The following is a 13778-nucleotide window of genomic DNA, read 5'->3' as shown; positions in this document are numbered from 1 at the left end:
GAGCTTCTGTCTAGGGAATTCTCCAGGATCTGGCAGGAGACCAAGTCTGCTCTAGAACTAGCTCAGCTTAGGATGAAGAAACATGCGGATAAGAGGCGTCTTGATTCCCCTATATTCCATCCGGGGGATAAGGTCTGGCTTTCGTCTAAATTTATTCGCCTTAAAATCCCTTCGCACAAACTAGGTCCTCGCTTTATTGGTCCTTTCGAGGTCTTGGCACGTATTAACAATGTTTCTTACAAGCTTAAGCTTCCGGCCTCTCTTCGTATTCCCAATTCGTTTCATGTTCCTCTTCTTAAACCTGTAGTCTTTAATCAGTTTCATGCCTCAACCTTGTCTTCATTTTCTCCTGTTTCTGCGGATAATATCTTTGTTTGAGATTAAGGATATTTTAGTCATGAAAAAGCGTAGGGGTAAAACTTTGTTTTTGGTGGACTGGAAGGGTATTGGGCCTGAGGAGAGGTCCTGGGAGCCTCGGGAAAACATTCAGGCTCCTCGTATTTTAGCTAGATTTCTTTCCAGCCTTAAGGGTTGGGGGGGTTGTAAGGACGGGGGTACTGTTACGCCGCTGCCGCTGCTGCCTTATACTCACCTGTCTTCGGTGTCTCGGCACGCCTTCTCTCCTGCGGCGTCCTCATCGCTGTGCTCGCTCCCAGCTTCTGTTGCTCGTCGGGTGCGCACGCACACCAGATTCAGCACTGCGCGTGCTGTCATGATCTCCATGGCCAGAGAACTAGCATAAGCCTCAATAGGAACAAGCTCTTGGAAGATGTAACTGTACTGACCATGAACTAAACCTACCGCATCATCTAGAAGTAGCCAGGTAGCATGTCCTACTTTTTATCCCTATATGCCCAGCGCCGGCCGGAGAACTAAATAATGCTAGCAGAGGGAAATATAAGACCTGACTCACCTCTAGAGAAATGCCCAAAAAGGAGACAGAGGCCCCCCACATATATTGGCGGTGATTTTAGATGAAATAACAAACGCAGCAGGAAAATAGTTTTAGCAAATTTGAGGTCCGCTTTCTAGATAGCAGAAGACAGAAAGCATACTTTCATGGTCAGTAGAAAACCCTAACAAAACACATCCAGAAATTACTTTAGGACTCTGGCATTAACTCATAATACCAGAGTGGCAATTCCTGATCAACAAGAGCTTTCCAGACACAGTAACGAAACTGCAGCTGTGAACTGGAACCAAAATACAAAAACAAAACATGGACGAATGTCCAACTTATCTAGTAGATGTCTGGGAGCAGGAACAAGCACAGAGAGGCTTCTGATAACATTGTTGACCGGCAAGCATCTAACAAAGAAGCCAGGTTATATAGCGACACCCAGATCTAATCAGAACAGGTGAACAGGGAAGATGATGTCACAAGTTCAATTCCACCAGTAGCCACCGGGGGAGCCCAGAATCCAAATTCACAACAGTACCCCCCCCTCAAGGAGGGGGCACCGAACCCTCACCAGAACCACCAGGGCGATCAGGATGGGCCCTATGAAAGGCACGAACCAGATCAGAGGCATGAACATCAGATGCAGTGACCCAAGAATTATCCTCCTGGCCGTATCCCTTCCACTTGACCAGATACTGGAGTCTCCGTCTGGAAACACGGGAGTCTAGGATTTTTTCCACAACGTACTCCAACTCACCCTCAACCAACACCGGAGCAGGAGGCTCAACGGAAGGCACAACCGGTGCCTCATACCTGCGCAATAACGACCGATGAAAAACGTTATGAATAGAAAAGGATGCAGGGAGGTCCAAACGGAAGGAAACAGGGTTAAGAATCTCCAATATTTTATACGGACCGATGAACCGAGGCTTAAACTTAGGAGATGAGACCCTCATAGGGACAAAACGAGAAGACAACCACACCAAATCTCCAACACAAAGCCGAGGACCAACACGACGGTGACGGTTGGCAAAAAGCTGAGTCTTCTCCTGGGACAACTTTAAATTGTCCATCACCTGCCCCCAGATATGATGCAATCTCTCCACCACCGCATCCACTCCAGGACAATCCGAGGACTCCATCTGACCGGAGGAAAATCGAGGGTGGAACCCCGAATTACAGAAAAACGGGGACACCAAAGTGGCAGAGCTGGCCCGATTATTGAGGGCGAACTCCGCCAATGGCATAAAAGCAACCCAATCATCCTGGTCAGCAGACACAAAACACCTCAGATATGTCTCCAGGGTCTGATTAGTCCGCTCGGTCTGGCCATTAGTCTGAGGGTGAAAAGCAGACGAAAAAGACAAATCTATGCCCATCCTAGCACAGAATGCCCGCCAAAATCTAGACACAAATTGGGTTCCTCTGTCAGAAACGATATTCTCAGGAATACCATGCAAACGAACAACATTTTGAAAAAACAGGGGCACCAACTCGGAAGAAGAAGGCAATTTGGGCAGGGGAACCAAATGGACCATCTTAGAAAAACGGTCACACACCACCCAGATGACAGACATCTTCTGAGAAACAGGCAGATCTGAAATAAAATCCATCGAGATGTGTGTCCAAGGCCTCTTAGGAATAGGCAAGGGCAACAATAATCCACTAGCCCGAGAACAACAAGGCTTGGCCCGAGCACAAACGTCACAAGACTGCACAAAGCTTCGCACATCTCGTGACAGGGAAGGCCACCAGAAGGATCTTGCCACCAAATCCCTGGTACCAAAAATTCCAGGATGACCTGCCAATGCCGAAGAATGTACCTCAGAGATGACTCTACTGGTCCAATCATCAGGAACAAACAACCTATCAGGCGGACAACGATCCGGTCTATCCGCCTGAAACTCCTGCAAGGCCCGCCGCAGGTCTGGAGAAACGGCTGACAAGATAACTCCCTCCTTAAGAATACCTGTGGGGTCAGAGTTGCCGGGTGAATCAGGCTCAAAACTCCTAGAAAGGGCATCCGCCTTAACATTCTTAGAACCCGGTAGGTACGATACCACAAAATTAAACCGAGAGAAAAATAATGACCAGCGCGCCTGTCTAGGATTCAGGCGCCTGGCGGTCTCAAGATAGATCAAATTTTTGTGGTCAGTCAATACCACCACCTGATGTCTGGCCCCCTCGAGCCAATGGCGCCACTCCTCAAACGCCCACTTCATGGCCAAAAGCTCCCGATTCCCAACATCATAATTCCGCTCAGCGGGCGAAAATTTACGGGAAAAGAAGGCACAAGGCCTCATCACGGCGCAGTCAGAACTTTTCTGCGACAACACTGCCCCAGCCCCGATCTCAGAAGCGTCGACCTCAACCTGAAAAGGAAGAGTCACATCAGGCTGACGCAACACAGGGGCAGAAGAAAAACGGCGCTTAAGCTCCTGAAAGGCCTCCACAGCATCAGGGGACCAATTAGCAACATCAGCACCCTGTCTAGTCAAATCGGTCAATGGCTTAACGATATCCGAAAAACCAGAAATAAATCGACGATAAAAGTTGGCAAAGCCCAAAAATTTCTGAAGACTTTTAAGAGAAGAGGGCTGCGTCCAATCACAAATAGCTTGAACCTTGACAGGATCCATCTCAATGGAAGAGGGAGAAAAAATATATCCCAAAAAGGAAATTCTCTGAACCCCAAAAACGCACTTAGAACCCTTGACACACAGAGAATTAGACCGCAAAACCTGAAAAACCCTCTTAACTTGCCGGACATGAGAGTCCCAATCATCCGAAAAAATCAGAATATCATCCAGATACACTATCATAAATTTATCCAAAAAATCGCGGAAAATATCATGCATAAAGGACTGGAAGACTGAAGGGGCATTAGAAAGACCAAAAGGCATCACCAAATACTCAAAGTGGCCCTCGGGCGTATTAAATGCGGTTTTCCACTCATCCCCCTGCCTGATCCGCACCAAATTATACGCCCCACGGAGATCAATCTTAGAGAACCACTTGGCCCCCTTTATGCGAGCAAACAAATCAGTCAGCAACGGCAATGGGTATTGATATTTCACCGTGATTTTATTCAAAAGCCGATAATCAATACATGGTCTCAAAGAGCCGTCTTTTTTTTTGACACAAAGAAAAAACCGGCTCCTAAGGGAGATGACGATGGACGAATATGTCCCTTTTCCAAGGACTCCTTTATATATTCTCGCATAGCAGTATGTTCAGGCACAGACCATTTACGGAATTTTTGGCAGTAAATTTCAGCTTCATCTTGCCCCTGCGATAGGGACATCAAAGTTTTTTCTGCCTGAAGTTCCAAATGAGGTTCCTCATACAGCAAGCCCAAGGCCAGAAAAAACGCATCCACATTGCGCAACGCAGGATCCCCTGGTGCCAATGCAAAAGCCCAATCTTGAGGGTCGCCGCGGAGCAAGGAAATCACAATCCCAACCTGCTGTGCAGGGTCTCCAGCAGAACGAGATTTCAGGGACAAAAATAACTTACAATTATTTCTAAAATTCTGAAAGCTAGATCTATTCCCTGAGAAGAATTCCAGCAAAGGAATTCTCGGCTCTGATACCGGAGCATGAACAACAAAATCTTGCAAACTTTGTACTTTCGTGGCGAGATTATTCAAACCTGCAGTTACACTCTGTAGATCCATTATAGACAGGTGAACATAGAGCCATTCAAAGATTAGAAGGAGAGAGAAAAAAAAAGAAAGACTGCAGCATAGACAGACTGGCAAGTGATCCAATCAAGAGCACACTAACTACTAGAGAAAAAAAAAAAAAAAAAAAAAATTTTCAGCAGACTTCTTATTTCTCTCCTTTCTCAGCCAAGGATTTTAACCCTTTAGTGGCCGGTCAAACTGTCATGATCTCCATGGCCAGAGAACTAGCATAAGCCTCAATAGGAACAAGCTCTTGGAAGATGTAACTGTACTGACCATGAACTAAACCTACCGCATCATCTAGAAGTAGCCAGGTAGCATGTCCTACTTTTTATCCCTATATGCCCAGCGCCGGCCGGAGAACTAAATAATGCTAGCAGAGGGAAATATAAGACCTGACTCACCTCTAGAGAAATGCCCAAAAAGGAGACAGAGGCCCCCCACATATATTGGCGGTGATTTTAGATGAAATAACAAACGCAGCAGGAAAATAGTTTTAGCAAATTTGAGGTCCGCTTTCTAGATAGCAGAAGACAGAAAGCATACTTTCATGGTCAGTAGAAAACCCTAACAAAACACATCCAGAAATTACTTTAGGACTCTGGCATTAACTCATAATACCAGAGTGGCAATTCCTGATCAACAAGAGCTTTCCAGACACAGTAACGAAACTGCAGCTGTGAACTGGAACCAAAATACAAAAACAAAACATGGACGAATGTCCAACTTATCTAGTAGATGTCTGGGAGCAGGAACAAGCACAGAGAGGCTTCTGATAACATTGTTGACCGGCAAGCATCTAACAAAGAAGCCAGGTTATATAGCGACACCCAGATCTAATCAGAACAGGTGAACAGGGAAGATGATGTCACAAGTTCAATTCCACCAGTAGCCACCGGGGGAGCCCAGAATCCAAATTCACAACAGCGTGCGCACCTCTAACCTTCCTGGTGGCACTCCTTCTCTCCTCTCTCTCTTCCTGGAGGATCTTCACCCAGAAGTGCCTTGCTGCGTTGGTATGTAAGCGGCTTCCGTCCGCCTCTCAGTGCCTGAAGATCACTTGTGTTATGCTTGTGCTCTTGGCCTCTCCTCAGTGCTCTTTTCCTGCTGTCCCTGTGTTACCAGTCCTCCTGCCGTCCCTGTGTTACCAGTCCTCCTGCCATCCCTGTGTTATCAGTCCTCCTGCCATGCCTGTGTTACCAGTCCTCCTGCTTTCCCGGTACTATCAGTCCAGTATCACCACAGTCTTGTGTTTCACCCGCTCCCGTCAGTCTGGTTCCTCTTTTGTTTCCTCCGGTCTCACGTAACCTTTTGCTTGTTCTATATTCCTTCCCCAGCTTCGGTGGTGATAGTCCCTCATGGGCCTGCCCCTAACTCTCCCTGTATAGGGGGCGGTCCACCTGGTCAGCTCGTCCGTGGGGGGATCGTCATCACGGTCCAGTGGGTCCACTTTCCATCTTTTCCCTAGTAAACCTCACACAGGGTGAGTGAGAGCTCATCAGTGTTATGGAAGTGGACATGCCTGCTATATTTGTTTCAATGAGCACACCACATCTGTGATGCTAGTCGCTACTCACGGACGGGCCGTGAGGCAGAAGATTCAGATGGGGTCAATACCAAGAGAGTACATACTGTAGATAACCAAGGGAAAAGATGAAGTTGTAAGTCGGGTCACAGTCCAGGGTCAATAACAAGAGATAGTGGATCAAAAGTGGAAGGTCAAGACAAAGGGCTAGTCAGAATACAGTCCAAAGGGTCAGGCAGCAGAAGATCAGAACTCAGAGCAGCAGAATCAGGCTAACACTTACCAAGAAGCACAAACTACATCTGGCAAGGATCAGGGGTAGACAGCTCAGTTAAGTAGCTGAACAATCACCAGAATACCAAACACCTGGAGAAAGTCCCGCATGTCCCAGTCATAGATTGGACAGCAGAGCTGTCAATCAAGGCACCGACAGCCCAGCAAGCCAATCACATTATTGGACAGCCAAGCTGTCAATCAAGACACAAAATACTCAGCAAAACAGTTTCCATAGAACATCATAGCAATCACTCACTAAGCAGAGGAATTGCAACAACATATTTCTTAATCCACCATAACATCTCTACCTGCACCTCACTAACAGTCCAGCAGTTTGTCCTGTTCACTCTACTCCACCTTCTCTCAGTACAACAGCCAGCCCTCGATCTTGCAGTTATGGCTATGTAAAAGAATGTTTCTTCCTTCACATTCCAAATTCCACTATCGTCAATTTGTTGGCCATAGAAATGTTGCCTTTCTGCCTGGTGGATACAGATGGTTTCTGAAAGATGATGGCCATCGGAGTCCACCCAGTACTAGTTGCCCAGTCGCCATTACTTCTCTAAGAAAGCTGTGTCTGCGCTATACCAGCATGTTGCAGACATCACCAGTTCCCTGAAAAAATCTATAAAGGGTGCATTTCACCACTGACACCTGGACAAGCACACATAGGCAGGGTCATTACATCTTGCTGTCTGGGCACTGGGTGACTCTGGTGGCTTTTGGGGCAGGCGGTCAAGGGACTGCTCCACAAGGTTTGGAATCTAAAAGGCTTGTGTGACAAGCCCTTGTATCTAACACTTTCTCCAATACTTCTTGCTCCTCCACCTACTCTAGGGCCTTCACCTGCACCCTCAACTGCTCCCTTATTTAGACACATGTTTCAACAGTGCAGAGTGAATCCCCACCACCTCTGTACTGCACAGCCAGGGCTCACTGCAATCAGGCAGTGTTTAAATTAATATGTCTTGGAGATCGCAGTCACATGGCTCAAGAGTTGTGGACAGCTATTCAGGCCCATTTAGAACAATGGCTGTCTCCACTGAACCTGGAGCCGGGAAATGCCGTGTGCGATAACAATGCAACCTTCATGGTGCCCTACGCCGGGGCAACCTCATACGCGTGCCTTGCATGGCTCACTTCCTCAACCTGGTGGTACAGCAATTTCTCTACCACGCCCCCGGCTTGAATGTGCTTTTGCCAAAAGCCCGGTGCCTGTGTGCTCACTTCCGCCAATTGCACCCCACAGGTTATCGAGTTGCATCGCTACAGAGGACTTTAACCATTTGATTTGCAACTCGGAATTCCAATCTGCATATGTTGACTGTGGCAACAGCGATGAGCCCTGATGCATTATTTCCTTTACACAGCCTGAGCCAATGCAGTACAGACGTGGTGCAAATTAGTCTTGCGGAGTGGGAACTGACAAAGGACCTCTGCACCCTTCTGCACAGTTTTGAAATGGCTACTATGATGGTTAGCACCGACAAAGCCGTCATCAGCATCACTATTCCGGTCATCTATATGCTGGAGCACACTTTAAGTAATCTGAGCTGGTGGTCCCAGAGGAAGAGGAGTAAGCAGAGGAGGATGCGGAAGGGATAACAGTATCTCTAAGTTCCGAACTGTCATCGCACGGCAGGTGCCATGAGAAGGTGGATTACAGTGATCAAGGGGTGCAGGAGCCGAGGAACAAATGAAGGAGGATGAGGAGGAAGAGATGATGGGCGCACAACAGTCAAGAAATGAAGAGGATAATGATCCCCTCTCTATTTTCTGTGGTTGGCAGGAGGGGACAGAGGAAACAAGCTTGGGTGTTACCACGCCACCAACACACCATGGACTTGGATCTCATGGAAGCGCCCGACACACTGAGCGTTTTTTTGTTGCACTATCTACAACATGATGCCTGTATTCTTAGGGTTAAAAATAGTGCTGACTACTGGGTTGCCACTCTGTTAGATCCATGGTACATGAGTAAATTTCGCTGGATGCTTCTCCTCCCTGGAAAGGGACATGCATGCTGGAATATTGAAACATGCTAGTAGACAATCTTAAGAGTGGTTTTCTCCAAGACAACAGTGAGGCACATAGTGTGCATCGAAGGTCTAGACTTCCAACCCTGTGAACATCAAGGCATCACCGCAAAAACATAAGCAGCAGCAATAGTGTAAGTGGCATAAGCAAATTCTTTGACTCATTTCACACATTGTTTAGACCAGCCACGCACAAATAGAACAGTGTACAAATCTGACACATTGTGAACGATTGGAGAGGATGGTGCAGGAACATCTTGTGCTCAGTATCAATGCTATCAAGAGGAATTTGGACCCTTTTGCATTTTGGTCTTCAAAAATAGATAAGTAGCCTGAGCTTGCCTCACACGCTTTGGAGATTTTATCATGCCTGGCAGCCAGCGTTCTCTCAGAATATTTCTTCAGTGCTGCTGGTGGTGTCCTGACCGATAAGTGCATCTGGCTGTCCCCTGAAAGTGTAGACTGCCTAACTTTCATCAAAATCAACAAGTCATGGATGTCCAATGACTTTTGCACCCCAGTCGATGGTGTCATTTTTAGCATCATGCACTGATCTCGCATTATTGCAGTCTGTACCATCTTTGTCTTGTCTTCTGTGCCTGCTGTTGCTTCTGCTGCTAATATTAAAAAAAATTTTTTTACGTGGAGACTGCAAGTTGGGTCTCATTTATGTGTGTTACCTGTAGTGGAAATTGTGTCAGGAGCTTATTATACTGTTTCTATTTAGTGGTGTGTGACAATTTTTTGAAATGTGAACACTCCTGGTTGGGCCTCTTTCATGTGTGTTTCCTGTAGCAGTAGGGCTCCCAGACCGTCAGGCCTGCACCTACTTTCAGTCAACTACCTGTGCTTCTATCCTTACATTTTTCTAACATTAGTAATCTACCAAGCTGATATTGGTGCCACCTGAGTGTGGCTGAGCAAAAAAGCAGTTTGAGGTGTTGCATAAGGTATCAGGGCTCCCAGAACAGCAGGCCTACACCAATCCCTCACCCACCTCGTCTTAATTAAAACTTCAATTCAAAGCTATAATTGTTGGCCCAGACTGTGATATCTCATGCATGGCCCATGGCTGACTGCGCCATTATAAAAATGTTCTACTGTTGGTCAATTGAGGCCACTTTTCCTGGTGTCTACCCCTAATTTTTGTAAATGTTTGGACTCCAAGTTGGGTCTCTTTCATGTGTGATGCATGAATTTGGCAGGGCTCTCAGAGCACCAAGCCTACACCAGTGACTCATACACCTGTTACTGATCAATGTTTAGGCTAGAAATGATGGTCCAAGCCCTTTCCCAGACCCCGTCCCATGCATATGTAGCAATGGTGGGGGCTGGTGGTTTGCTCCCTGACACTCTAAGGGTTAAATGCATTGGATGCTTATGTATGTTATAAAAGGATGACACCCATTGGGGCTGCAGTTTGCTTAGACAGGGTTAACTGTAATAGCTGGTCCAGTTTGAGAGGGGGGAACTGAAAGTTAGTAGCAAGTCCAGGATGTGAATGGGCCAGTGAGAGTGTGGAGAGCAGTGTGTGAAGTAGCAGGCCTAAGTCACGAGGCTACTAGGTATAGTGTGGGCCTAATACTAGGGGAGGCGCAAACTCAGTCTGTAAAGCTACAGGAAAAGATGGACTCCGACTACATGGGGCGGAAGGTGGTGAAATCCGAATATACTGCTAGTGGTGGAGAAGCCAGTGAGAGGGACATTCTACCTACACCAAGAACCAGGGCTGAAGTTGCATCCGATACCTCTGGGAAAGATGACAACCCATTGGGCCTTATCCTCTACATCTGCCTGTAAATACTGTTATTCACCACTAAACGTTTGGTTGTTTTTATGAAGCTCGAGTCTCCTGGATGAATTGCAGCCCTGGTTCAAGAAGAGGGATTCCTAGACTTAGAAGAAGAGGCCTGCAGCCCTAAAGTATGTGTGATGCACCTCACACAAGCAGCACACCAGGACTGTAGCACGAGATGTCTGTAGGATGCCAGAGCGAGTGGGAACAGAAGCTCGCACACGACTACCTCGCTTTGGCATCTTACACATACATGCTGCGCAATTATACTTTTTTCACTCTGGGTCAATGGATGACATTTTTCATGGTGTCTAATTTGAGATGTTTGCAAGCTTTTGGTCCACCTTTAAAGTGTTGTGCATACGTTTGGTTTTGCCTCCCATTGAATTCAATGGGGTTCGGGTATGTTCGATGAACCATTCGGAGAACATGTTCGGCAAACATCGGTACGTTCACCGAGGCAAACCGAAGTGAACCTTGAAAGGTTCGCTCATCTCTACTTGGCACCAAGAGAGAATCTTCCAGGCAAATCACCTTTTGAGAGATTGTTTTATTACCCTTAAAATAACAGCCTGTAACTTATGAAATGTAAAACATATCTCAGGAGACTTCCACCCACGTACACATTCATTATCTTTCTACAGTAAACATTGTTAGGCTGCCCGCAGTGTATAATTCCTGGTAAAATGGGCAAACATCATTATTAATAAATGTCACATAAAGATAGGAACGTACCTGAGGATACCGATAGATTCCACTGATACTATCCATGGAAATGGACAAGGAGGAAAGTCTGTGTCCTATTATACCGGCCAATTTACCACTTTGGTAGCAACTGTAATTTGGGGCTATTGACGTCCGCCCTGAAATAATACTCAGCAGGCTCAGAAGAGCGCTCCTATCCGAAGTGCAAGAAGCAAAGACTGTGTAACCCAAGGTAATGTTCGGTAAAATGTCCTTTCTGCTGTTTATTTCTTCAATGGCGAAAAGGAAAGCCAGGAGATGTCGGAAGTATTGTAGAGACGGCCTGCAACATACAACACCCAAAAGACAGAAGGTGAATGGTTGACTAAACAGAATGAGGTGAGCGGATATGCCAGACTGACCCGACCACCTACTGTATATTGGGAATCAACAATATGGATGGTGGAGAATCCATGAGGAGTACTGATCTGTAAGCACAAATGAAGGGAGGTTATGGCTAAACCACTTATGTTCCTCACTAACAACACTGTACTTCACTTCTCGGAAAGCCTAGAAATGATCATCTACAAGATCAATGTACAACTCATGCGCATGGAGTAGTTGGTCCAAGGTATACTGTCTATTATCTTGTTTTTTTTATGATGCCATGCAAAAAAAATTGCAGAATCTGTAAAGAATAAAATTTTAATCTCAATAAAATAAACGCATACTTCAAGAACCACCAAGAAATGGATGGAAACAAAGCGCTGCGTGTTCTGAAGTGACAGCAATGCGTCCGGATCTAAATCCCATTAAACACCTGTGGAGGGGTCTTAAAATTGCTGTTTGGAGAAGGGGCCTCCAAATATGAGAAACCTGGAGCAATTTGCAAAAGAAGAGTGGTCCAAATTCCAACTGAGAGGTACAGTGGATACGGAAAGTATTCAGACCCCTTTAAATTTTTCACTCTTTGTTTCATTGCAGCCATTTGGTAAATTCAAAAAAGTTCATTTTTTCACATTAATGTACACGCTGCACCCCATCTTTACTGAAAAAAAGCAGCAATGTAGAATTTTTTGCAAATTTACAAAAAAAACCCAGAAATATCACATGGTCATAAGTATTCAGACCCTTTGCTCAGACACTGATATTTAGAATCATAGAATCATAGAATGGTAGAGTTGGAAGGGCCTCCTGGGTCATCTGGTCCAACCCCCTGCTCAATGCAGGATTCACTAAATCATCCCAGACAGATGTCTGTCCAGCCTCTGTTTGAAGACTTCCATTGAAGGAGAACTCACCACCTCTCGTGGCTGCCTGTTCCACTCATTGATCGCCCTCACTGTCAAAAAGTTTTTTCTAATATCTAATCTGTGTCTCCTACCATTCATTTTCATCCCATTGCTTCTAGTCTTTCCTTGTGCAAATGAGAATAAAGATGATCCTTCTATAATGTGACAGCCCTTGAGATATTTGTAGACAGCTATTAAGTCTCCTCTCAGTCTTCTTTATTGCAAGCTAAACATTCCCAAATCCTGTAACCGTTCCTCATAGGACATGGTTAGCAGACCGGTCACCATTCTGGTCACTCTTCTCTGAACTTGCTCCAGTTTGTTGATGTCTTTTTTAAAATGTGGTGCCCAAAACTGGACACAGTATTCCAGATGAGGTCTGACCAGAGAGGAGTAGAGGGGGATAATTACTTCATGTGATCTAGACTGTATGCTTCTGTTAATACATCCCAGAATTGCATTTGCCCTTTTTGCTGCTGCATCACACTGTTGACTCATGTGCAGTCTGTGATGTATTACTATACCCAAGTCTTTTTCACATGTGCTATTTCTTAGCCCTATTCCTCCCATTCTGTATATGCTTTTTTCATTTCTATTGCCCAGATGTAGTACTTTGCATTTTTCCCTGTTAAAAATAATTTTGTTACTTGCTGCCCACTGCTCCAGTTTATTTATATCTTTTTGAATCCTCTCTCTCTCTTCTCTAGTATTAGCTATCCTTCCTAGCTTTGTGTCTTCAGCAAACTTAATCAGTTTACCCTCATTACCTTCATCTAAATCATTGATAAAGATGTTGAATAATACAGGGCCCAGGACAGAACCCTGTGGTACCCCACTTGAGACATTTTTCCAACTGGATGTGCAGCCATTTACGACCACTCTTTGGGTCTGATCACTAAGCCAGTTATGAATCCACCTAACAGTTGCCTTGTCCATTCCATACCTAGTCATATTTTCAATAAGGATTGTGTGAGATACTTTGTCAAATGCTTTGCTGAAGTCAAGATATACTATATCTGCAGCATTTCCCCGATCAACCTAGTCAGTGATTCTGTCATAGAAGGAAATTAACTTAGTCTGACATGACTTATTAGTTACAAACCCATGCTGACTCTGGGTAATCACCTAATTCTTATCCAGGTACTTACATACATGTTGTTTAATAATTTGTTTAATAGATCTTTCCTGGTATAGACACTGGCCTATAGTTCCCTGGGTCCACCTTCTTCCCCTTTTTGAAGTCACATGCTGTGCATTTCCTTGTGATCCTCCTTGAGATGGTTCTACTCCTTCATTGCTGTGGTTAATTAAACTGATAGGACTTGATATGGAAAGGCGCACACCTGTCTATATAAGACCTCACAGCTCACAGTGCATGTCAGACCAAATGAGAATCATGAGGTCAAAGGAACTGGCCAAGGAGCTCAGAGACAGAATTGTAGCAAGGCACAGACCTGGCCAAGGTTACAACAGAATTTCTGCAGTACTCACGGTTCCTAAGTGCACAGTGGCCTCCATAATCCTTAAATGGAAGAAGTTTGGGACCACCAGAAGTCTTCCTAGACCTGGCCGTCCAGCCAAACT

The 13778-nt window shown here is 45.5% G+C and overlaps 1 protein-coding gene across 1 annotated transcript in view; it reads right to left on the bottom strand.

The window, feature by feature from the left end:
• The window catches only part of LOC143810244 (vomeronasal type-2 receptor 26-like), a 173251-nt gene that overhangs the window by 86761 nt on the left and 72712 nt on the right, over positions 1-13778 (bottom strand). The window contains exon 5 of the mRNA XM_077293111.1: positions 10954-11245. Within this exon, the coding sequence (XP_077149226.1) occupies positions 10954-11245 (292 nt within the window). The remainder of the gene's footprint in view (positions 1-10953; positions 11246-13778) is intronic.

The sequence above is a fragment of the Ranitomeya variabilis genome, chromosome 2 (assembly GCF_051348905.1).
Source record: "Ranitomeya variabilis isolate aRanVar5 chromosome 2, aRanVar5.hap1, whole genome shotgun sequence".
In the NCBI taxonomy this organism is placed as follows: domain Eukaryota; kingdom Metazoa; phylum Chordata; class Amphibia; order Anura; family Dendrobatidae; genus Ranitomeya; species Ranitomeya variabilis.
This window is presented reverse-complemented; position numbering and strand designations above follow the sequence as displayed.